Here is a 27,270-nt window from a genome sequence, read left to right as displayed (position 1 = left end):
GAGTATCACTGTCAAAATACTGAAGGAGCTTGGACTTTTTCCACAGCCTCCCTGTTTTTTAGCAACCTGAACACCTCTGGTTCATGTTTACCTCCGAGATTATTTTTCACTAATATACCTTTGGAAATTCCATTGGATGCCAGAGATACCAGGTAGTGTAAGTCCAGGGAAACGACTTGGGTCATGAGGCTATGATGTATGCCACACCGTTTGTATGTGCTTGTGTTTGTCCAGAGACTGGGATAGCCATTCAGGTAGTACCTTCAGTTTTCACAAGGAAGCTACAGTGCCCCTACAGCAGGAAATGCAAGAAGAGGCATTCAAATCACCTTCAGAAAAGGCTGAGTATGCTGTTCTGCTATCCACAGTGTGGGCATCACACAGCAAAAAAAGATAGGACATAGCTGTGATATGTCTCTAGTGCTAGTGACAGGTTCATAATCTTGCAACCCCCATTTAGATTAGTGTAAATTCAGAAGTTTTACACACACACACACACACACACCATTCTCCATGTCACTGGGCAAGGGAGAACTTGATTTAAGTAGCCTTGCCACCTCCCCCCACTCCTGATTGTTTGCTATGCCCATTTGTTGTGTCTTTTCTTAATTAAACTATAAGCTTTTGGGGGCAGTGAATCATTTACTCTGTGTTTGTACAGCACCTAGCACAATGGGGCCGCAACTCTAGTTGGGACCTGTTGCTCTTATAGGTGCTATTGTAATAATCATCAGAATCTTCTGGTAGCCACTTTACAGCAAATGAAAATTAGTTCATGGCATGAAAGTACATATTCTCACTGAAAAATCTTCCTTTACATTTTCCATTTAACATTTTTTCCTCAACAAAGTACCATGTAAGCTGAGGCTACATACTGAAACGGAGTCTGTCAACCTTTTTACAACATTTGTAATGTAACGAATTGGTTTAGAAAATATAGGATATTTTCACACGCTCTTATCTCTCTCCAGTTACTTATCAAGTGTGATATTGCTCCTCTGTCTAATTCCATTTGCTTTCATTCTGAAGTCAATGAGCCTCTAAAATGAAACACCCATTTGTTTGCATGGGTAAGCATCAGATTTCAGACGAAGTCAGCATAGGTTTCTAGTCCATTTTTCTGTAACAGATGAGATCACCAAACCAACCTGTAGCCCAGCCTGCAAATAAATGATAGTGGTACTTCAATTGTGATATTGATTGTTAACATAGCTCACAACACTACACAAAGAATGGGCTGGTCAAAATTCAAGGAATGCATACATGCTGCAGAAAGTGGAGACATCACTTTAAATCTAAGAGATTACTGAATTATTGTTCTATCACGATGTTAGGGAGGCAGTATGTTTCAGGAGGGTCTATGCAGCTGAGATCCTGACTGCTTGTAGGACAAAATGCTCACTTGTGGTAAATCAACATAGCTCCATTGACTTCATTTTTTTACATCTGGCCCTGGATATGTAAAATCTCCTGGCTTAAGATTGATGAAAAAAGATAAATATATTCATGAAAAAGGGGAAAATTATGGGTTTTTTTTCCAATTTTTAAAATGATTATAGGCTTTTGGGGGGGGAACTTGACAAAAATTTTCAAAACAGGATTTTGGAAAATGTTCAAATGCATTCTCTCTCTCTCCTCTTTTCCCCCCTCCTTGTTTCAGCCAGGGGGACAAAAACACCACTCATATTTTTTTCTACTGGGGGATAAAGATTTTTTAAAAGGGAGAAAGAAGGGTGTTCCTACTGAAACAAAACAGTTTTTGGAATATTTTAAATTTTTTTGTTTTAACTCTTTTTTTGGTCAAAAAATGAAAAAAATTCTAATTAAATGCTAATTTTTCACAAACACTTTCACTTTAGTCAAGAAGGCATCTTCCGTTCAATTTCAATAGAAAATTTTCATTCAGCAATACTCATTGCACTGCTCATAAAAAGGAGGTTTTAACTGTGTTGCCCTGGCTTAAATCCAAATCATGTAATAATTTATTTCAAGTCCCGCACAGTTTCAGTTGGACACTATATTCACTGTTTCCAGATCTAAATTGTTGTGTGCTGCTGTGCTATTAAATAGGTGCTATGTTTCAGTGGTGGGTGATTGCTACCTCTTACCTGCCTCCCAGAGTTGTTACGTGGTTTATTTAGTTATCACTTAAGAAGTGCTTCGACATATTTAGATAATGCATTGCTCCTCAACAGCACTTTTTATTATAAATGTGTGATTCACAATGATGAGCCTATTGTTAATGATAATTTCAAGTGAGAGATCCTATAGCGATCCAAAGATTATTTCCCTTAAAGATTGATTTAAAATATAAGCTACATATTCTGCTCATAAAACATGTAATTCTGATTAAGTCAACGTTGAAAAATAGAACACAAATTTAGAGCTTCTGCAGGGGCAAAGTCACTTTATTAAAATCTGGGTAAAATCTTTGCCAACTTCTCAGTATCCTTCCAGAAAAGATTCTGCATTTTGCCCAAGTATAAATTACTCTGAGGCTGGCTCCCATCACTTCCTCCTCCAAATCCCCCTACTGTGTAATGCAGGGGTCGGCAACCTTTCAGAAGTGCTGTGCCGAGTCTTCATTTATTCACTCTGATTTAAAGTTCTGCGTGCCAGTAATACATTTTAACGTTTTTAGAAGGTCTTTCTATAAGTCTATAATATATAACTAAACTATTGTTGTATGTAAAGTAAATACAATTTTTAAAATGTTTAAGAAGCTTCATTTAAAATTAAATTAAAATGCAGAGCCCCCTGGACCAGTGGCAGGACCCGGGCAGTGTGAGTGCCACTGAAAATCAGCTCACGTGCCGCCTTCGGCACCAGTGCCATGGGTTACCTATCCCTGGTGTAATGTATACTTTCTAACAGGAGGACTCACTGGAAGTTCTTAAGGTTCAGTTCACTTTAGTTCGGCTGCAGAGCTTACAAAATTTACCTTTGATGCACTGACTAAAAAAAAAAAAAGCCAGGTGTTGAATATTTAATAAGCCCTTGGAATACATTTAATATTTTCTAGTGCAAGCTCAGTGCTGACTTAACAGAAAACAAAAGTCTCTTTCCAAAGAAATATATTCAGATTACACATTATTTGAAATGATACATAAATCTGGCAGTAAAACTATGCATCTAGAATGAAAATAAGTAAAAAAAAATCTTCCTTACCAGCCTTGGTAGCCTTATAGTAAAATTAGGGGGTGGGGAAAGTTTCTTAAACAAAATACTCTTTAAGATTTGCTTGATAACACAACCAATATTCTTCCCTTACACAGATAGAATTTGCATATTTATAATCTAACACTTCAGCACTCGTACAAAGTGCTGAGTGTTCCTTAATTCAGTGAGAGTGGAGGGCACTCATCACCACATGCTCAGCACTTCCTTGCAAGAGCGTTCTTCCCCTTGCAGAATTGAACCCTCAATGCACACAGTAGCTTTGTAGGCAGGGCAGCTGGGCAAATGTTGCAAAATAAATAAATATTCTTGCAAGTATTCACTAATTTATAAATTACTTTTTTCCAGCCCTGGTCACACCCCTTTTTGTATTTGCTTGAAGCAATCAAGGCTTTACTCACACAAATGCTTTCTTTGGGAAAGAACTGAAATACCCTAGATCTAGACTCCTAAATCAATACTTAGGCACCTAAAAAAAACCTGCCTGATTTTCAAATAGTCTAAACACTTGCAGCTCACGTTGACTGAAAATCAGGCCACTTTTGTTTAGGTGCCCACATATAAATTTAGCTACCTAACTTTAGGCCTCCTGATTGGGAAATTTTGGCATAGAGGGTAGCTCGGGTTGCAAGGGTAGCTGTTTATATACCTCATCTGGTGTGCAGAAGTCAATAGCTTACCTGAGCCCCACCCCTTGCCACCAGCCTGCTAACCAGCTCAGGTAATGTTTCCTGCCCTCCCAATCCCCAAGGGAAGGGGGAACTCTTAAAGGTGCCACTCTACTTTTTTCCCCCACCAGCCAAGCCAAAGCCCCCTGACAATGAAATTGCATTACAGCTCCAATACTAATGTCAAACCAGGCTTTGTAGAGTTCTTGCCAAACTTTTATTTTTCATAATGTGAGTAATGGCTTCCTTTTAGCAATCATTGATAGTGTTCTCTCCCTCTCTCTTTCTCTCTCTCTGAAATAAACATAATTTAGCACCCAACATAATTGTAAAACTTCTGCTGTTACCATTCTATGCACAGACACAAATTAAATGAAAAACATGATACATTTTCCCATTAGTGGTGTTATAGTTGAGATCTATGATGAGGGTGCACAGTAATATAGCATGCTAGGATTTATGGTGCTGCAGTACTAGCTATTCACTGAGGGTACGTCTACACTTACCTGCCGGTTCGACGCGGAGAGTTCGACTTTTTGGAGTTCGAACTATCGCGTCTGATCTCCGGAAGTGCCGCGGTCGACTCCGGTACTCCACCTCGGCAGAAGGAGTTGGCGGAGTCGACGGGGGAGCCGCAGAGTTCGACCCCGCCGCGTCTGGACGGGTGAGTAGGTCGAACTAGGGTACTTCGAATTCAGCTACGCTATTCACGTAGCTGAATTTGAGTACCCTAATTCGAACCCCCTTCTTAGTGTAGACCAGGCCTCAATCACTGATCAGCTGCTATTTTATGAGAAACTGGGAATTCTCTCTCTCAAGTGCGGGCTCTTCAATTGGCCATATCTGTTTCAGTCTCACAAAGCAACCTTATTTCAACACCAGGTGAGGAACATTTGCAAAAGGCTATAAACTTCCCTTCCCTTACTGGGAGTTCCAATTCTATAATGAGTCCCTCCAAAGCAGTTAAGTCCTTCTCCTGTTTAATGCAATGGCCCAGAACCTCAGTGTAAGTTAAGTCAATGGAATGATGCCAGTTTATACCAGAGGAGTTACTGGCCCAATTAATCTAAGGCACATTGACTTATGAGAACTAGGGAGTAAATACCAGCAGAAAAATAGAGTCCAATAATGTTGCATTTTAAATTGCATGTAAATAGCACCTCTCCAAGGGTGCCAAAAGCATTTTACAAACTTTGTGTATGTGTATTATTGTACTACTGAATATTGTGTATAATTAGAACATTACCTCAGTTGTGCATGTAGGCAAAGGATTTGACCCTGCATTTCAGTGATGGGTGAACAACTTGCGCACTAGAAAAGTCGATGGGGTACATGGCAGATGGGCTGACGTCATTCCTCCTAAGCCATAAAGTAGTAGTGGAACACTCCGCAGTTACTACTGTAGCTGCTGTCCCCTACATTCACCTACATGAGAAAGGGGTCTGACTGGCAGAACTATGAAAATATACATCTGCTGATGTTTTCCCCATGTCTCTCTCTCTCTCCCACACCTGCCAGCAAAATACTCGTCTGCTCTAGCATCCAAGTAACCTCCAAGATATTGTGCTCTGTGGTGCATAGAGAATGAGGATGCTTTGTATAGTTTCTTTCCATCTCCACCCTGTAAAATAGCACCAGTTGCCTTCAGGGCCTTTCAGAATCACGCAGGAGGAAGCAAGATTTATTTGCTGCCAAGAACAGTCTGATACATCTATTGTATTTGATTCCTGTATGGGAATATGATCTTTCTTAAAAAGAAATTAGCTTTCCAAATGCTCATAGTGGTTTCCCATTTAGACAAACTGAAATTACCTGACTTTCTTCAGTTACGTTGTTAGTCCAGTACAGAACCAAGTATGTAGCAACCTACCTAAAACATAAAATTAGAGACTAGTCACAAGTCTCAGAGGCCCTCTAATTAAAAAAACTGTTTTTTTAATCATTTCCCATTGCCTTCAGTGGCTTCCCTTTTCATTCATTTAAATGCATAGGTCTTATTTTAGTTATAGTTTGGCTGAGCTCTGGCTAACCTGGCAACTCACTAGGTTTTATTTTTTTTGGCTAGACTTAGCATTTTCACTCTAGCAGTCACGATTTCAAAAGGTAGCAGTAGTAAGGTTCACTTTGATCTCACATTATAGAAAATGTATGCATGGCTACACAGACTGATAAGCAAACCATTATCATTCATTACATACTGCTGTACATATTTCTGCTAAAATAGCAAGACCATTTCTAACAACCACAAAAAATGCTATGCATGCTGTTTCTGCATTGACAGTAGAAGATGAGAGAGAAAGAGAAAGAGAAAGAGAAAGAGAAAGAGAAAGAGAGGCATTCTTCTCTGTCTCTCAATCTGGCTTCTGGGTTTCAAGTTCTGATATTAGAGGCTCAAAGGTTTCTTACTCCTGAGGAAGAGTATGTCAGACAGAACCCAGGATTCACTACAGGGCTGAGGAAGAAAGCCAATTACTGTTTATCTTTCAACTTATAGCCATCCATCTCAGCCAATCCCAAATCCACATGCCATATTGTTAACTTTTTTGCATGCTTAATTTCCTTGTCCTAGACTCACTCTTTTCTGATTAGTATGGCAGAGTTTAGGCTCTGGGACCTGACAACTTATGATATTTTACATACAATATTGTTCTCCACGTGATGGATTTTGGCAACGCTTTATTTGGATCAATGGATCAAAACTGGAGCAAATGTTCAGGATAATGTTTATTTCTCATAAACTTTCACAACCATGTGGATACATGGTGTAAAGAGAGAAATGCTTATGGAGAAGAAGCCTTCTATTATATTTCTATCTGCCTAGTCCATAAGTCTTATGGCCATTAAAGTGAAAGTTACAAACATCATTTGAATCATACAATATCTGCCTCATTTGAGCTACTCTAGTTCACTTGTATCTTCTTTCTCTCTAGCTCTGTGACTGAAAACCTGGTTTAGAATCTGACAAGTAAATATAGGGCTTTGTTAAGAAAAACATTTGGGACTTGGGCATTTTCCATCAGATAAGAATTGTAATGGCACCATCTCCGGTTGCAGTGGAAACCTCTCTTCTCTCTATTAACCTCATGTAATCGTAATACAATGGCATTAGTTGCCAAAGGTTTCTTAGACTTTGTTACAAGAATTTGTGAGGTTGATTGCTCATTTGCATCTCAGTACTGCCCCACCCCAAACACACACAACACAGCGACACTCACAGTGTAAGTATTGATACAAAGGCCACCATTTTAGATAAGACAAAATCAAGGGATTTGTATAGAGCCTTCAACCTGTATGTTTCTAGATCAAATAAAGCATAAGTCTGACTGGAAGTTATCACCCTCCAACAGTAGTCTAATGGCTTCAATTAGTTCTTAGTGTCCACATCACAGAGATATACCACAGTTTACATTAATTGGCACCTTTTGGGCAGTTAGCAGAGATACCAAGGACTGAATAGACATGGAGACTGCACTATGCTTTCCCACCTAGAAAGACTAATCTGGAGGCATGAAAGTGGGATTTTAATATTGGCACTCTCAAATACCAAGGGATCAAATAGTATTATTTCAGCACACACTTTCGTAATTTATATTTAATTACACACAAGAAAATCTACATTACAAGAACATAATTAAAGTTGCAAAGAGAAGCAATCCAAAGCGAAAAAGTGCAGGAATTAAGGTTGCATGTATAACCTTAACTTGGCCCTCTTCTGCATATGTATTCTGATTAAATCCTTAATTACATGATCACATATTTTCCACAGGATTCCTGCCTCATTCGTGCACAGAAGGGATGGTGCTCACTAAATGAAAAGCCATTCAATATTTTGTTTTCTCCTCATTGTTCAATGTGTGACCCTATGTCTTATTTAGTGTACACTATTTAAACCCTGCTCTGAAGTCGGAATTATTAATTTGGTCATGTTTTTTTTTTCCTGTGGTGCTCATCACTGTAGTATCTGAGTGCTTCACAAACATTCATTTATTTTTATAAATGAGGTGAGAGCGTGGTATTATCCCCATTATTATATGAGATGAACTCACAGTATTATACCCATTTTACAGATGGGGAATTGAGGCACAGCGATGTTAAGGGCAACAGTGTCCGCTAAATTTTGGTGCCTAATTTGAGATAGCTAGGACCCTATTTTTCCAAATTCTTATTAATGCTTTATATGTTCAAAGCAAAGCTCCCATTAACTTCACTTGCAGCTGTGAGTCCTCAGCACTTCTACAAATCAGACCCAGGTTCTCAAGTCAGATACCCACAAAAGGAGGCACAAACAGTTAGTGTCCTTCTGTGAAAAGTTTGGTTTAAGTGACTTGCTTAGCATCACATAGGAAACCCATGGCAGGGATAGAATCCAGTTCTCCAGGGTAGCATTCTAGTGCCTTAACCATGAGCCCACCCTTTCTCTTCTGAAATCTGCTGACTCGTTTACTACACTGCTTCCAACTTCTGCAACAAATGAGGCATGAGTCCTACGCACAACAGTCTCCTCTACACAACCCTAATTTATTCCCAGAGCAGATCCTGTGCACTGAATGAGGCAGAGGTCCAGCCCCCCACTCTGAATAATACTTCATACCAGCATTGATGTGATCATAGAATCATAGAATATCAGGGTTGGAAGGGACCTCAGGAGGTCATCTAGTCCAACCCCCTGCTCAAAGCAGGACCAACACCAACTAAATCATCCCAGCCCAGGGCTTTGTCAAGCCTGACCTTAAAAACCTCTAGGGAAGGAGATTCCACCACTTCCCTAGGTAACCCATTCCAGTGCCTCCTAGTGAAAAAGTTTTTCCTAATATCCAACCTAAACCTCCCCCACTGCAACTTGAGACCATTATTCCTTGTTCTGTCATCTGCTACCACTGAGAACAGTCTAGATCCATCCTCTTTGGAACCTCCTTTCAGGTAGTTGAAAGCAGCTATCAAATCCCCCCTCATTCTTCTCTTCTGCAGACTAAACAATCCCAGTTCCCTCAGCCTCTCCTCATAAGTCATGTGGTCCAGCCCCCTAATCATTTTTGTTGCCCTCCGCTGGACTCTTTCCAATTTTTCCACATCCTTCTTGTAGTGTGGGGCCCAAAACTGGACACAGTACTCCAGATGAGGCCTCACCAATGTCAAATAGAGGGGAATGACTGCATCCCTTGATCTGCTGGCAATGCCCCTACTTATACAACCCAAAATGCCGTTAGCCTTCTTGGCAACAAGGGCACACTGTTGACTCATATCCAGCTTCTCGTCCACTGTAACCCCTAGATCCTTTTCTGCAGAACTGCTGCCTAGCCATTCGGTCCCTAGTCTGTAGAAGTGCATGGGATTCTTCCGTCCTAAGTGCAGGATTCTGCCCTTATCCTTGATGAACCTCATCAGATTTCTTTTGGCCCAATCCTCTAATTCGTCTAGGTCTCGCTGTATCCTATCCCTACCCTCCAGAGTATCTACCACTCCTCCCAGTTTACTGTCATCTGCAAACTTGCTGAGGGTGCAATCCACGCCATCCTCCAGATCATTAATGAAGATATTGAACAAAACCGGCCCCAGGACCGACCCTTGGGGCACTCCACTTGATACCGGCTGCCAACTAGACATTGAGCCATTATCACTACCCTTGAGCCCGATGATGTAGCCAGTTTTCTAACCACCTAATAGTCCATTCATCCAGCCCATACTTCTTTAACTTGCCGGCAAGAATACTGTGGGAGACCATATCAAAAACTTTGCTAAAGTCAAGGAATAACACATCCACTGCTTTCCCCTCATCCACAGAGCCAGTTATCTCATCATAGAAGGCAATTAGGTTAGTCATGCACGACCTGCCCTTGGTGAATCCATGCTGACTGTTCCTGATCACTTTTCTCTCCTCTAAGTGCTTCAGAATTGATTCCTTGAAGACCTGCTCCATGATTTTTCCAGGGACTGAGGTGAGGCTGACTGGTCTGTAGTTTTCTGGATCCTCCTCCTTCCCTTTTTTAAAGATGGGCACTACATTAGCCTTTTTCCAGTAATCTGTGACCTCCCTCGATTGCCATGAGTTTTCAAAGATAATGGCCAATGGCTCTGCAATCACATCCGCCAATTCCTTTAGCACCTTCGGATGCAGCACATCCAGCCCCATGGACTTGTGCTCATCCAGCTTTTCTAAATAGTCCTGAACCACTTCTTTCTCCACAGAGGGCTGGTCACCTCCTTCCCATGCTGTGCTGCCCAGTGCAGTAGTCCGGGAGCTGACCTTGTTCATGAAGACAGAGGCAAAAAAAGCATTGAGTACATTAGCTTTTCCCACATCCTCCGTCACTAGGTTGCCTCCCTCATTCAGTAAAGGGGCCCACACTTACCTTGACTTTCTCTTTGTTGCTAACCTGAAGAAACCCTTCTTGTTACTCTTAACATCTCTTGCTAGCTGCAACTCCAAGTGTGATTTGGCCTTCCTGATTTCACTCCTGCATGCCTGAGCAATATTTTTATTCCCCTCCCTGGTCATTTGTCCAATCTTCCACTTCTTGTAAGCTTCTTTTTTGCATTTAAGATCAGCATTTAAGCCAAGCTGGTCGCCTGCCATATTTATTATTCTTTTTACACATCGGGATGGTTTGTTCCTGCAACCTCAATAAGGAGCCTTTAAAATACATAATAAGCTGTATTTTAGGCAACAAAAGCATCACAACATAAATTTGTCAAGATATTCATGTAAACCTATCAAATTGCTACTTACACAGATTGGACACATTCTACTCAGGCGCCATCCACAAGGCAGGTAAGCACCTTGCCTTCTCTGCTGTTCTATGAAGCATTAGCACCACCGCTATAAGACTCGGATTTATTCCAATGTACAGAGTCTGGCTCATAGGAGGAATGCAATACTTAATTAAACAAATCCATTGTCTAATAAAATTAAAGTGTCTCCTCTTCAGCTGAGGATTTAGGTCTTCCTATGATGAAATAACAGATGGATCTTTAAAATGAAAATAGTATTTCATCTTAAGCTTGTTTGCTAGGCCAGACAAGATATGACTGTTGGAATTCTTCCATGAATCAACAAGCGCAGCTCAAAAGTCCTTCAAGGGAAGTGCGTTAACATAAAAATCTAAACTGATGCACTGATTCGTTCTTCTGGCAACTTTAATGAAGTACTTGAACAATTGCACTGAAAGAGCAGTTTCAGGCCAGAAAGCTGTTTTTATTTGGTTGGTTTTTTGTTTTAAAGCTGCCATACATGTTCTGTGAGAATCTTTTCCCAAACTCACTACACAATTACATAGATCAAAGCTAAATTTAGAAGACAGTGAATTATTCTTTGCAACAATAGGCAACTAAGTTTATGTGAACTCTCTGGGGCAAAGCAAACCATCAAGTAACTTTATTTGATACATGGATGTTGATTTCTAGGTATAAGAAATGGATTGAGGCACAGGCAACCTACGGTGTGTGCCTAGGATCCAGTTCATGACAGGGGCCCAACCTGAGTGGCTCTAGGACCCTGTCCATCCAACCACAATGCTACTCACTCAAATTATCCTCCCTCTCCCCACCCCAACATGACAGAGGGGCCACAAGGACAAATCTGAGTGAGCAGTGGGGTGGCCAGTGCTGCTCCTCCTTGCTGCTGCCATGGGACCAGCTCTGGCATCAGGGTTCCCTCCCTGGGGGCACGTCTGGCCTTGTCCTGCTTCCAGCAGCCCATTCCCTCTGCCCTGCCCGCAAGACTCAACTCAGGGACAGTCTCATAGACCTGCTACAAGTACAGGGAGCTGAAGTGAGTGCCCACATGGGGAAGCCAGCCAGGAGAAGGATGGCAGGGGGGCCTTGGGGACAGACTCAAGGGGGTTTTGCCTAGGGCCCAGTGGTGGGTGGGTCAGGCTCTGGATGTACCTTTTTACTTTATAACAGTCATTGATTGACCAACTGTTCATAGTAATCCCAGAGCACCTGGCATTGGCCATTGTCAGAAGACAGGATACTGGGCTAGATGGACCATTGGTCTGACCCAGTATGGCCATTCTTACATTCTTATGTTCTCATACTTTCCTTTAAGAGAAGGTTAAAATCTATTATAGGCAACTTTTAAATCCTAATATAGCTACCATCCACTAATCCCCACCCTTTCCTCAGATAAAATAGTCTTGCTGGTGCTGAATTGGCAATGTAATTACACAGAGAAAGGCAAACAACTCAATATTCCAAAGTTCAAAATTCAAATTAGACATTATATTTGCTGTATAAATTATGTTCTATGCTATCACCATTACAAGTGTTAGCCAAGAAGCCCCATACAGTATCACTTCAAATATATTCCCATTATTTCAAGGTGTCTGCATTGCAAAATGTGGCTTAGCTTAGCCCTTCTCTTAAGGCTTTTTCACTATTTTGCCCAAGGGTCTGACACTAATCCTTATACTCAAGATTGGACTAACTAGTGTAATGACAGATATCAGTGCTGTCATGCACAAGGCATCATCTTGCTGAATCTTTCTTTGTCCAAGGAGCATGTTGCTGCTGGGCAACAGCCTGCAAACATTTGGAGGGAATCAATACATTACCCCAATGGTATTCTCAAGAGAGATAAGGAATGACTTCCTGTATCAAATCTATCAAATTTATTTGTGCAGTCTTCATGTGTCTCCTAAGACAGACAAGAATGATCTTCCCACTTCAGCATATTTAAGATGAACATTAAAATTATTTAAGAAAGGTATTTTCTCCCAGCAGTAGCAATGTTAGCACAGTGTCTACATCTCATTTAAGCCACCTGGCAATGGGGAAATAAACATCTTCATCCCCTTTCTGGTTTCCTTTTATTTCCCATATATTTATTATTTATTTAGGAAAACTGAAGCTAATATATTAAATGTGGATATGAATAATGGAATCAGCACAGCAGCTCCTTTCAGGTTTTTGTTTGTTTGTTTGCTCGCTTTTTGGGGAAGGAAAGAAGTATATTTAAGTTCGCTACAGGAAGAGCTATGGGAGGTAATTTAGGGTTGGTATAAGCATTTGGATTTGCTGGACACTTCTTGCTAAAATGAACAGTAGTGATATAGAATTGACATTTAAATTCATCTTTATGTTGCAAGGTTAACATGTCATTGAGATGCCTGGGACAGTTCACATCTCTCAGAACTATCATTTCAGGCCGTCTGAAGACTCAGGAACACAACACTGCATTGTAATATGCTCAGTTCATATTTTCAAAGTTATCCTCACAATAATGCAGGCCACAAACATTTATTTTAAATGTAAATTGAGGTCAAATGGAGCACAGTTCTTTAGGGGTAGTGTCTGTAGCAAATTGCTCAGTCATAAAATTGTTCAATAAATGTGTTTCTTGACATGACTGAAAATCTTGCTGCTGATCATGCAGCCAGAGAACCTTTGGAGAACAATATTGCCACTGATGTCAGTATAAGGCATGCTACGCTCATTAGAGCTGCTTCACATACTCTGCAAAATAAGCATTAGCAAAATGAGAAGAGGGCTGAACAAAGCAGAATTTGTTGTTTCCACATCAGATTTGATGTCTGCATGGTATATTTACTGGTGGTTGATGTTATTTTCAAGATTGGTTATGCATACCTCTTTTTACTTCGATAAGGACTAATCTACTTGTACATAAATTTAAGAGCATCGTCATTGCTGAAATACGCATGTGGCAGACCAATAAAAGATGGTGGCTGATGGTAGTGATGGAAAAGTGAACTATGCCTTGGGGAATTCTATATTTCATTTGGTGCTTCATGATTTTAAATCAATTCCTTTTGTTCATATATCATTGACAGTATAACAGCTTCCAGTGTCATAACATCTTGAGAGAAAGCTACATGCTGGAAAAAAACCACTTTATTTAACAACAACAAAAGTGGCGGCACAAATATCAGACTGCAATCAAAATACAAAAGATAGTGCAGTGGCAGGCACTCCATGGAGTGGAAATGAGATCCGTTTGAGATTAATGTTCTCCAGATCATGGATTAGATCTTCAGGAATAGAGTGCCTTAGGTAAGGCTGCAAGAAGACAGGGAAAAAACAGAGCAGTCCGAAATGTGGTGCTGCTGTTCTGTGACATGCTACTGAGGGAGGTGTAGATTTCTGCTACATACAGGGTGAGAGATATGAGTGGAGACATGCTGAGGCACTTATGGATAGCACAGTCAACCTGAATTATCTCATGCCTTCCCTATGGAATTCCTAGTCCTACGGCCTTCTCCATCTATACATGTTCTCTCAAGGGGTTGAGATCTTCATCTCTGTATCTGTCCTGGTGATTTGGAAGCGTCTTGATTTTTTTTCTTCCTTGAAATTCTCTCTTCCGCTCCCGCTCATCTGATCTTCCAGTCTATCTTCTGATTTTGTTCTACATCTCTAGACGATGTAGACCCTGATTCTCCATTTTAACAATAGATTTGCAAGGTGCTCTGTCCCTTCAGGGTCTGGATAAGAGCTCAGTACCCTGGCCTGCAATGGGATCTGCACTAGTGATAGTGAAAAGGGAAAAACAAAGATTTAGCAGGAATGTTAATAAACACTGCATTGCTTTGCAGCAACATACTTCTTAATAACAACCATTGTATCTGTTCCTCTCAAAGGAATCTTAACTTTCACATTCTTCTGTCTCAGAGGATAGCTAGGTCTGAGCCCAGTTTCAAAATGGTAAGTAGCAGCACCAAAATAGCACCCCTTAACTAAATATTCACCTTTTTTTTTTGGAGTTGGAATGAGTAGGGGGTGATATTCAATACACATAGTCTATCATAAAGTTCCTTCTTGCAGGATGCAGAGAAGTATTTGGGGTGTGGGATGTGGAGAAAGCAGTATTTCTGCTGAATTTAGTTGCCAAACTAGAGCAGTGACTTGCTGAGAGATTATTTTAGGTGATCCCTGAAGACTGGGAAGATTAGGGCTAAAATAAACAATTTCACTAGATTCCTGTCCCAGTTAGATTAGCTGACAACAGGAGGAATGAACAGAGCCATGCTTCCACTGCCATCACCGCCCCTTTTCTTAGTTGACTGCTAGGTAGATTAGTACTGTGAATGTCCTTTTCTGTGTGTATAAAAGTGTGGCATACTGAAAATTTTGATCCCGACTAGATAGCTGCCTTTGTCCAGCCACAGCACATGGACTGACCTAAACAACATAATTTACAAACTAGGTCTATGATGTAAGCTACATCTGGCCATATCCAGCTTTGCAATTTCCAGCACTACAGAGTATGTGACTTCTTAAAGGTTTCAGTATATGGCCTCTATCAGAGAACAGTCACAGGACATGCTTCAGACAATCTCTGCACGAGGTTAACAGGGTAGTTTCACCTTCGTGAGTGTTTCTGGGGAAGAATGGCCAAGGGGACTGGTTACTGCAGGGTAAGAATGTCACAGGAGTCACTGAAGGAGTTGTCAAAGCGTCCCAGCCACTAAACTAGGTGGGGAGGTGCTGCCCAATCAGCTACAGTGATAGCATCTGCAGCTAGGGGGATTTCTGTCCTCACACAAGGCTAAATACCTCTGTTTCACAAGAATTATAGTGCATGTGCAGATCAAGAAAACCTATTTTCCAGCACTAAATACACAGAAAAGGCACAAATTAATAAACATCCAACAAAAAGCAACCTACCTTGTATAAAATGTCCCACAATCTACTGATTCCTTTTCTTCCAGAACTAGCTCAGGAACCAGCTGTACAGTTTTTAATAGGAAATCTGGTCTTGGGAGGGACTCTGGCAAAGGCCCAGGTGCTCCCAGATCCTGGTGTCAGCCTGGGTTTAGAATGACAAGGGCAGCCAATTCCTTCTAGGTCCACAACGGCACAGGTTGAGGTATCTTGTGATGTCAAGAATTATTGCTGTGCCCCATGATCTGAAAATGTCCTTGAACTCTCGAGAGAAAGGGCTGGTTTCCCACCTTGCCCCAGAGTGGACATTTGCATCCCAGACCTTCAGGGCACGGATTTCCTCACATTACTGTTCTCAGTGCACAACACCTGTATAGTAATCCAAATGTTCTGACACCCAGTCAGAAATGAGAGTGTTCTTCAGAGTCAAGTTCAACCATACTCAGATCTAATTGCCCCAAATTGATACAAGCCCTCCAGCATCTGCTTCGTTCATACAGCTGCATGATCACAGGATGCTTTTTTGAGACAAAGAAGAGAACTGTGCTGCACAAAAGACTTCAGAAGCTTGCACTGGAACTTAGCAGTCTCAAAAGTGGATGCTGGTGGAAAAGTTTGTGTTATGAGATTGAGGTTTATGAGGAATTTTGAATAGTTGAGTGACTTCTGAAAGACTTGTTCTTGGGGCATGAAAGTACAGAAACTCAACCGGAGATGCCACTGAAAGCGTTTCTTGATCAGTATGGAATGGTGCTGGGAAGATCAACTGAAACTTCTACGCCAGCGCTTGCTGTCTACACTGGTAATACAATCGTGCAGAATGCCATGGTGGTGGATGCCACAGTGCTTACCAATTACAACAGTGCTGTGCATGTTTGCACATCATTGCATGTGTGGACACAGTGTGCTACAGGCATGAGAGGATTACAATAGCAAACTGCTCAAGTGCAGACAATGCTTCTGTGTCTAGCCAGGCCATTCTTGGCTCTTCTAAACCACACACTTCCAGGTCAACAATGTATTTCAGTGAACGTCTTCACTTGTGAAGAATTTAGACGTCTCTTTAGTTGTACTTGCCTGACACAAAGTAATATGCCATCCTGGGTTGTCGGGTCAGTCCCCATAAATGAATGAGGGAATTTTGTCTTTTAAAATTTTCTTCAGCAATGGCTTTTCAGAGCCTTGGCATGAAATGAAAACTACAAAATCCTCTTCATCCCATAAATATAAACAAATATTTAGGCACGAGAAGGTGGGGAGCGTTATGAAACCTCTGGAATTGTCTCAATTTGAAAATTATAATATCTGGTCAATTCACTTAACCCACTCCATTATTCATGAGCTAATTCTTAAATTTCTCTAGTAATGCAGTTTAATGGGAGTGATGGATGTCTCAAGAGATTGGGAATGGGATACTGGGGTGGGGAGGGGTATCCTAGTTCAACAGTTTCATCTGGCCCAAAGGTTTAGTTTGTGGTTGATCCTTTATGAATCAGTGTTCCAAACCTTTCCTAGTGGACAAGTGACCACATCAATGAAACTAACAAAAAAATGGCACAGAGTAGTGTCCTGACAGACAGATAAGACAGGTTAAAACTTGAATGGGAATGGAATCTGAGCGATTCAAACTCCATTGTGTAGTGTGGAGAGATTTGCATGGTCACTGAGAGGGCTTTAAATAACTTGCATCGTTAATCCAAAAACTTTCACCATCACTGACTACATGAAAAAACATGTAGGAGAGTTGATACTGTTTCACTGAATGTGAACATATTCCATTTTGTTCCTTCACTGTTCTCATACAACAGGTTTATCTTTAGGGGTTTCTTAAGGAAGTACCCCAATTTCAAGTGAAAATAGCAAAACAATACTAATCATCAAAAAATTAGTCTCATTTTCAGGCTCCCATGCATTACCAGCCAAGTCACAGACCTTGAAAGACTTTCATTCAGAGCTGGTCACAGAAATTCCAACAAATAGTTTTTCCATTGGAATTTACTGATTCATCAAAATCTACACTGTTTTGCGGAGACAATTCAATTTCAACAAAGTTTCTCTGCCAGCTCCCCTGTCTGGCTTCTGGGGAGCAGGCACCATGATAGCCCACAAGATGGACGGCCCCAGGGCTAGGCTCAATTCTCTGTCACAGCGAATTTTGAAAATTTTGGTTTTCATTTACAAATCAGAACAAAACCAAAATTTCAAAATATCAATATCATCCATGAAAGTGACTTACCTCTCTCCACCCACCTCTACTTACACTCTTGTTTCAATGGAACTATCTACACGCTTAAAGCAAAGGAAACAACACATAATCCCCTTACCACTACCAAACAAGATATACAGCTGATCATAATTAATGCAGCTAATGGGATACAGTCTATTATTTAGCTGTCATGTATTTAATTTTCCTCTTGTACAGTTTCAAACTGAAATTTCTCAGACTTCATAGCATACAGGATTATTTTGGATGGTTCCTAGTTTAAAACTTCAAATGGCAGACTCTCCTTTGTGCTCTCTCTCTCTTTTTCCTTTATCAAGCACCAGCTAAACTGACAGACAAGCAGACAATGTATCAGCCTTTTCAAACTCTGCTAGGAACCACATTTAAAATAAAAGTATCAAAATCATCCAAAAATCACACAAAATAGAATGTCATGCAATTAATTAACCTGTCAAGAGAGAATCAGACAGTATTGTTCTGATGAGCTTTTCAGATTGTGGGTGGTTTCCCCTTGCCAGGTTCAGCTGCTGTGATAGTAAGGGGGAAGTTTAGGAAATACACCTGTGCCAATCCAGCACAAAAACTGGCCCTGAGACAAATTGAGTGGCCATGCATAAAATGAACACAAGGGTTCTATCTCCAAAAGAAATCAAATGCAAAATGAGGATGGGGCATTTTTTTCAGTTTAGAAAAGCTGGCACCAATTTGCATCTACCAACAAAGAATAATATTCTAGGTTTAGAGCCTACTATGTGGGGTTTTAGGGCTCAGTCCTGTGAAGTGCTGAGCGCCTCCTGATATGGGAACGTAGGATATTCAATACACTGCAGCAAGTGCTAAGCATCTAAATGAGGGCTGTTTGTTGAGGATCCCCATAGGCAGAATATGGATGTTCGAGTCTGATAATGCTATTTTAGTTTATGGAAAATTAAAATCATAGAAGTGCCAGTATGTGCACAGTACCCAAGGATGCTCTCAGAATTTCAACTACCACATATTCTGCGGAAACTTTACATTCGTGTTTATATAGATGATGTTTTGCTTTCATATCTTTTTGCATAATCTTCCTTTTGCTGTATTTTAATTCAGTGTATTTTTGATTAATGCATTTCTTACATTAACAATTGTGCCAGTGATAGCTTTCTTTTCCTGGCCCAATCTTTATCTGTTGCCTGGGATCCAGGAACGTCTCTGTTACTCTGGGTTACCAAATACAAAAGACTTCTAGAACAGTTACTATGTGTGTCCCTACCCTGGGACCATCCCTTTTTATATATTCATTGTCATTTCTTCATATAGCCATATAGTTGATGAGAGAAACTATCTTCATTTCTGATAAGCAAAATTATCTATTAGCACTCTGATATCCTGGGATGGAAGGTTCTTGAAGTGCAAAGTATTTATTACTATATTACTAATACATTTTAAGTGCATCTTATTTTAGCCATAAAACTCCAATTAACATTTAATAAGTGTTATGGGGTAAAGCGTTGCATCATACTTTTGAAACAGACCATAAGGGGCAAGTGCTAAGAACATTGGTTGCTAAAAGCATGTTTTCTGCAGCTAAACTTCAGTACTATTTTAGCAAACTATCTACCAATATGCAATGGGTTTCGAGAGTGCTTCTGTAAAGAAAAGGCTTATGTGACTCTATGACACTGTCCTTTACAGAATGCAGTATCTGTCACACCAGCTCAGTTCCCTTCCCAGACTGACTTAGGAGCCACTCTTTTAGCTCACTGAGTAGAGGCCTCTATTGGAAAGATAAGGGATGTGAGCTTTATCCCTCATGTTGCTTAAGGCAGTTAACTAAAGACATACTCCCTAGACACTTGTAGGCTATGAAGGGTAATGCTTCATATACACATTGTGCTCAGGTATTACAATGATGGACAGCAATATATACGTTTTTATATCTATGTCTATCTATCTATCTACAGCTATAGATATCTTTATATATGTTAACAGTTTTCCTTAAATCCCGTAGAGCAGCTATTTCAATTCAGTGCTACTGATGTAATTATGGAAAGTTCTCTCAGAAAAGTATGAAATCTCTTTTTATCTGCAGTTTGTAAATGGTCCAAGCACATTAATGTTGGAAACTGGAGATGGACAAAGCTGGTTTGGAAAAGTTTGTATACCTCTGGACATAAACCTTCCCACCGCACTGCAGGGAGAGGGAGTTATTTTACTACATGATCACCACTAGTAACAAATCCATGGCTTCATATATTCATGTGTTGTTGTAACCATCAAATAAACACCACATATATGGCACTGGAGATAGAAACCAGGATCTCTGGCTCAAAAAAAAAAGGTACTACCAGGGCCGCCCAGAGGATTCAGGGGGCCTGGAGCAAAGCAATTTCGGGGGCCCCTTCCATAAAAAAAATTGCAATACTATACAATACTATAGTCTCATGGGGGCCCCTGTGAAGCCCGGGGCAAATTGCCCACTTCCTCCCCTCCCCCCCCATGGGTGGCCCTGGGAAAAATAAACCTTCCGCATCTCGGCACAAACCCGGTTTTGAGAAAACTTCTTTACAAGGTATCACTGGTTCTCAGCATCAGCTAGTGCTAAAAGGCACTAAAGCTCATTAAAAGGGTTGGACAAATATTCTCCGTCAAAACTTTTTTTGGATCGAAAACTAGGGGTTTTTAAAAAGCAGAAAAAAAATCACAGACAATGTCTGTTTTCCTTCAAAATTTGTTGTGTTTTTTTTAATTGAAAAGCTGAAATTAGTCTGCCAAAACCTGAATATGGTTTGGGGTTTCAGAAGTATGTGGCCAAATATTTGCTGCTTGCTGTGTTAGATTGTTTAAAGAAACAATAAAAAAATCTGCTTAAAAAAAATCCAAAACTTTTGAACCACCTCAGCTTGTGATCAAATGCCTGAGCCCATCCAGGCAGAGATTTTTCCAGGTTTCTGATACTCTGCTGGCTTCCTTGACTCATATCTGTTTCCATAACTTTGGGTTCATTTAGCTTAGAACATAAGAATGGCCGTACTGGGTCAAACCAAAGGTCCATCCAGCCCAGTATCCTGTCTACCGACAATGGCCAATGCCAAGTGCCCCAGAGGGAGTGAACCTAACAGGCAATGATCAAGCGATCTCCTTCCTGCCATCCATCTCCACCCTCTGACAAACAGAAGCTAGAGACACCATTCCTTACCCATCCTGGCTAATAGCCATTAATGGACTTAATCTCCATGCATTTATCTGTTTCCTAGAGACTGGCTCCATGGGGTCCCTCACAAACTGGAGACAGTTACTGTGGGTTTGTCTTTAGTATAGCTTACGTACATACTCCACGAACTGAGCATTTGAGCTTGTCCAGAATCTGGGATGAGCCTATGTTGTGAAAACTGAAATGCTCAAAATTGCATATGCATGTGAATGGCCACAAGGTGCTAAAATTAAATTAACCCAGGGGTTCTCAAACTGGGGGTCGTGAGCTGTCAGTCTCCACCTCAAACCCTGCTTTGCCTCCAGCATTTATAATAGTATTAAATATATAAAAAAGTGTTTTCAATTTATAAGACAGGGGGTGTCGCACTCAGAGGTTTGCTGTGTGAAACGGGTCACCAGTACAAAAGTTTGAGAACCACTGAATTAACCCCTTGGAAGCCTCAGGGAGGGGGGGTCTTCCTTGGTAGGGTTGGGAAGGAGGTAGGTGGTGTAGGATATTGCTCTTCTCATGTGATCCCTCCCCCAGTGCCTAATTTTAAATGAAGCTACCCTCCCCTGACATGAATCTCCTTATGGCACTGAAATTAAATGTAGACTATAATTTGGCATTTGAGAAGTGAAAGGGATGGTAGCCCTAATGGAAAAGCTAACAGCTTGGCTCTCCTGCAAGCCTCAAACTGCTGAATGAGCTTTAGGGTAGGGAAGGCTGTGCCTCCCAAACAGCCTGGCCCTGCCCCCTATCCCATCCCCACCCACTTCCTGCCCCCCGACTGCCTGCCTGCCTCAGAATACCCGACCCATCCTGCTCCTTGTCCCCTCACTGTCCCCCAAAGACCCTCCACTACCACCCCAGGACCCCACCCCTGCTCCCTGTCCCCTGGCTGCCCCAACCCCTATCCCCCCACCCCGCTGAGTCCTGACAGACCCCCAGAACGCCCACAATCCAACCCCCCCATTCCCTGTCCCCTGACTGCCCCCACCTCTGCCCCCTCCCTGTTCCTGGGACTCCCTGCCCCTTAGCCAACCCCCCCGGCCCCGGCCCCGGCCCCTTACCCCTGGCTTCCCCCTCACCCGGATCCTCAGCGCATCCAGGACCTTCCCTGGACAGAGGCAGCGTGTCTCCGGTGGGGCCCCTGAGCCCCGCCCTGCTCAGAGCCACGTAGTGAGGGGGCGGGGCCTGAGCTTCCTCCGCTCGGCGTGGAGCTCCCAGCCCCGCCCCCTGACCACGCGGCTCTGAGCGGGGCGGGGCTCAGGGGCCCCGCCGGCGCCGCGCTGGAGCTGTCCGGGACACTGCTGGAGGCACTGAGGCGCCGGGAGGGGCAGAGGCGGGGTCGGGCTGGGCCAGCAAGGGAGCCCTGGCCGTTCTGGTGGGGGCCCTTGCGGAGCCCGGGGCCTGGGGCAAATTGCCCCACTTGACCCACCCCGTCTGGGCGGCCCTGGGGACTACGCTGCTTGAGTTAAAGGAGAACCTCATTTAGCTGTTAGCAGTAATATGTGCAAACAGTGAAAGATTCAGATTCTGATTATATTTGTTTTTTGGGTTCTAGGGTACTCTGGAACACTCAAATTCAAAGCAATTTGTAGGGCCAAATTTTCAGAATATTATTTCTATTTGTATACTTAAAGCTTTGCAGCTCATTCATTTGCACGTGCAATCCTTGAGCCCACAAATGAAAGAACGTACAGTATGTGTAAAAACCTCCCGTTTATGAGAGTAAAGCAAACACAAATTAAATGTAAATGGGTGTATTCACATTCTGTGATTGTGTGCAGAAGCGACATTGCATAAAAATGTCCCGTGCAAGATTTGGATGCCTCTGGTCTGCATATACAGAGTTGCACAAGCAACTTGAAAATTTGACCTCTAAAGAAAAATCAAGGACAATGAGGCAGGCAGCAGTCTGCAGCAAAGGATGTTGGAAATAAATATGTATCAAAGACGTGTCACCAAAACCTAAGCTAGCTGAGACAGTTTGTTTCAGCAACAGAGTAGAGCTATAGACGATCCAATTTGATCACAGTTATGTGCTTGTAATTCCAGACTAACTCCATGGAAATCCATGTGCAATGGAAATGCTTGTGTAATTAAGATAATAATCAAATTTAGAGGTGTTACACTGAAAGAATCAGAGGGGGAACCAAGAAAAGTAGACTCAAAGTTTGTATTACAAAATTACTGTGTCCAAGTTTACGGGTGTGCAATTTTGAGCGTCTCCTTATAGGACACTTTTAGAGTCAATGGGACCAGTCACATGCTCACAGCTAGACACTTGCTGAGTCAGGGACAGAGTTTGATTTTGATAATGTGACACTGAATCTGTGTAGCATGTGTATAGGTACCAAACACAGACACATACGCTGTTGTTGATATACACCTCTACCTCTATATAACGCTGTCCTGGGGAGCCAAAAAATCTTACCGCGTTATAGGTAAAACCGCTTTATATCAAACTTGCTTTGATCTGCCAGAGTGCGCAGCCACGCCCCACCCGGAGCACTGCTTTACCACATTATATCCGAATTCATGTTATATCGGGTCACGTTATATCAGGGTAGAGGTGTACCTCTAGTTGTTGGCAGCAGCTACCTGATGCCAGATTTAAAAAAAAACTAATAAATCAAGTAAAACAAACACCCAAAGCCCATTGTTACATGCTAAAAGATCTGGCTTGTTGTAAAAAGCCTTGAGCACCTTGGCTTGTTTAAAAATGAATGTGCAAAGGTTCGCATATTATAGATCTGTTCTAAAAACTTGTTCAGCTTAACAAAGGAGCAGAGCTTCTTGCCTTCTCTTCCTCCACAATAAATAAATAAATAGGCTTAAGGTTGGTTAACTGGAAAAAATCAAATCAAATAAAATGCTTGTCAGATATGCGACCCACAGTATAGTGCTGTTTCTGCGCCATCCACTGACACCCCAGTACTGGCTTAACCTAAAGATAGGTTGAAACAAAGATCACTGAGTCCACAGCACATCTGAGAAAATCTTCACTCTAAATTGGTGTAACCACATGAAAAAAAATATTTTAAATTAACTTCAGGTACCAAACTGCACTTATTCAGGTGTTAGGTGGGTCACGTTACTAGTTACACTGGCTGGCTTGGTAAGGCTTTGGGTAATTTAGAAGATCCGTTATAACAGAATTTACCCATCTGTCTCACAAATGGAAAGCAGTTCCAACTAAACTTTTACATTGTCATTTGTAAGATAATTAGATGGAATATTTTATTGCAGACTGTACAAATCAGATTCCATTTCCAACCTACAGTTCATGAGAATATGATATTTCATAAAATGCTTTCCTCATTTCACAGGAAAAAACACCTTGTTCTCTAATCGGATTACTGAAATTCTAGGAAGAGCAATAATAACCAGGTCAAATGATGTAGCTAAATGCAACGAAGAAAGTAAATGTATTCATTTTCAACCCCTTGATGTTCTTATCCTGGAAGTAACCAAGTGGATTAACTGACAGTACCGATGCTTCTGAATTAGTGGCATCCATTTCATTAGACGCCACAATTTGATTTTTGGCTGCAGTTTACTCACAGCCTCTGGCTGTATTCAAGAACAAAAGCTCTGTGACAGGCTACTTGCAGTATGTGCACTGAGTAAATCAGAGCGAGGAGGCTGGAGGAATCCCCATGGTTAGAATGGTGTACGTGACAGAGGCACTTACCCAATTTCAAAGCACTGAAAAATGGATTGCTCAAAACCAGTTTACCTGACCTTTTACTGCAAATTTGATTGGGATGTCTTTGCACATTTAGATGTCCACAGATTGTCACTAAATTTGAAATAATTTTCTTCAGCTCAATAGTTTACTAAATGTTTAAACAAGTCTATAGGTCCGGTGCTCCATTTAGAGATGGTTCAGTCTGGTTCAGCAGTCTGCAAGTGTTTTACAGAACTGCCAGTGCTGGAGATATTTAGAGACCCATAGTTAGAGCATATATTTTGTTACCATCATTTTATCTTTTAGACACACTGAGTAATTTGATCAAGTAGTCCAGTTCCGATGTGAAAGACTCACGGTAAGTAACCTTTACAAGTTACTTACCCAGCCTTGCCATTTCAGTTTCCTAATTTGTTTTTCATTGTGCATTCTATACTTTCTTATAGTCTTATATTTATAGCCCACAGACTTAATGATAAATCTTAATAAAAATTACAAGCCACATGATCTCTGGATCATGCTAACTCAGGTTTGGTTAGGAAACCTGCTAGATGGTGAATCTCAGACCTTGTATATTTATTTACTTGTTCAAATGTTGAGCAAAAAGAGGAGATAGAGGAAGAAGAATACACTGGGAGGGCCCTCCATATGCTACACTACACACTTACTCAATGCTGAAATAAGGGTATGGAATTTAGCTTATCCAGGGGTGTGCACAGGAATTTAAATTTGACCATTTTTGGAGGGGCACATTCTGTGCCCCCACCACATCCCTGGGGCTGGAGGAACTCTGTGCCCCTGCCAATTACTGGGGGTGTGCCCCCGCTTGTCCCCCCCTTCCCCTGTGCATGCCCTTGATTTCTGAAAATCTCAACAGGCTGGAGTCTGTGGCTCACACTCTCAAGTCAAACTGAGCTGTACTCAGTGCAAGACAGGAGGGGGCAAAAGTGATTGAGCCACTTTTACAGTCCCTGATCTCACAGGCTGTTGTCTACATGGGGATTTTCCTGGCAATAGAAAGTAGAATGGTTCCTATGCCACCTCCTCATTCCCAGGGAGATAGGAAACTTGGGCAGAGCACAGCTGTGCTCAGCAATCCCTAGTTAATACAATGGGCCCCTGAAACTGTCTTAGCTTTCCACAGTGCAAGGATCACGGAGATGCTTTGCCATGACCTGTAACCACCACCCACCCTGGTCTGCTCCTTGCTCAGAACGACTAGAACTGAGGAATCGGCCTAATATGTGCAGTTAAGTGTGATGACACTCTCTATGCACACGCTGTGTCAGCAGCTTTTCACACGCTCATTGGTGATGTCCTAGTTAACTGGAATACTGAAAATACCTGAAAGAGGACTCCACACTTAGACATACTGCAGCCTAACATCACTGGAAGAACACAAAATTAGTGAACTACTCACCCTATCAGTGCAACTCCCTCCCACAAAAGAGCAAACAAAAGGAGATAAAGAGACGCTGTTAACACAATAGAATCCCTATTGGCTAAATATCTACAATTGCAAATATGTCACTGCCACTGATCTATCTATAGGCTATGTCAGTTCCTTAGGTTAGGATGGTTTGGGAGTACATTCATAGAGAGTTAGATATTATCAAGAACACTTAAGAAATATATTGTTTTATCAGATCCCCTACAACACCATATTTAATTTCTTAGGTTTCCTAAATAAAAGGTAAATAAGCTTGCATCTTAAATGTTTAGATCTTGTTTCACTCTTATCAGGATGACCTGAGTCCTGCTATTGTACACAATGAACCAAATATGCACCTGCTTACATCTGTATAAATCTGGAGTAACTCCACTGAAGACAATGATCCAAATTCTCAGGTCTGCTCCAATTTGCACCAGCTGGAATGACTCTCTGGGGGTCATTCTGCCGGCCCAGAATCACCAAAACAAAGGGTTTCTGGCCACCACCCCTCTCTTCCTCCAGGCGCACCTATGAGGGATGCCCCTAACCCTGGGGTTCAGAAACAGAGTAGAGCGAGTGACATCGGCTTTTTCTGCCTCTCAGTGATTCCCCATCAACAGAGAATTCTCCGCTGTCCTGTTACAGTAACTCTCCATGGTCCAAATAGATAGAGTGGGAAGCCAGGGATCTGGCTGTCGCTTACTCTGGATTTACACTGGTATAGCTGAGAGCAGAATTTGACCAATATCTTTCCACTATGCTGTTATTAAATCTCTTATAATCTTTCTACAAACCATTGCGCATTTTCACTTCTAGCAATTACTCATTTCAAGTCCCTGATTGCATTCTGCAGATGATTATACCATTCATCACCGAACCAATTTGCTGCGTATGACTTTTTGCTTAATGTCCAGTTGACCTTGGTCAAACTCCCAATTACAGATTCTCCTCTCATCAGTAAACTTGTTTATTTATCTGTCATTTTTTTTAGCAGAGCAACACATCAGTCAACATGACATCAGATTGGTCACTAAAAACAAGTTTCCCACATTGTGCTGAGAAGTTCTCAGGCATTCAGGGTGCCTGCATCTCTCAGTGCTGAACTCATAATGGCCCAAAAGCATAAAAAATGTGAACAAAACTACACCAAACTGGAACATAACTACTTTTTATTATGGTATATAGTGTCAACATCTGCAAACCTGGGGATATTAATATTCAAGTTACCATATCCTTGAAAGGAATTGTAGGCACCACAGTGAAATATTTCCTCTTTTA

At 41.5% G+C, this 27,270-nt stretch overlaps 1 protein-coding gene and 1 long non-coding RNA gene across 2 annotated transcripts in view; both read right to left on the bottom strand.

Moving 5' to 3' along the window:
- The window catches only part of LOC120374886 (potassium voltage-gated channel subfamily C member 2-like), a 50,579-nt gene extending 24,126 nt beyond the window's left edge, over positions 1-26,453 (bottom strand). The window contains exons 1-2 of the mRNA XM_039495327.1: positions 26,357-26,453; positions 21,937-21,983 (exon numbers count right to left, since the gene is read on the bottom strand). Of these exons, the coding sequence (XP_039351261.1) occupies positions 21,937-21,983; positions 26,357-26,453 (144 nt within the window). The remainder of the gene's footprint in view (positions 1-21,936; positions 21,984-26,356) is intronic.
- On the bottom strand, positions 125-5,716 carry LOC120395574. Its single transcript, XR_005592705.1, has 3 exons — positions 5,658-5,716; positions 1,149-1,160; positions 125-292 (listed from the first exon to the last, which is right to left on the bottom strand). It is a non-coding gene; the product is annotated as an uncharacterized LOC120395574 (long non-coding RNA).
- Positions 26,454-27,270: the final 817 nt, after the last annotated feature.

This window comes from Mauremys reevesii, linkage group 1 (assembly GCF_016161935.1).
Source record: "Mauremys reevesii isolate NIE-2019 linkage group 1, ASM1616193v1, whole genome shotgun sequence".
Lineage (NCBI taxonomy): Eukaryota > Metazoa > Chordata > Testudines > Geoemydidae > Mauremys > Mauremys reevesii.
The sequence above is the reverse complement of the archived record's forward strand: the minus strand, read 5'-3'. Positions and strand labels throughout refer to the sequence as shown.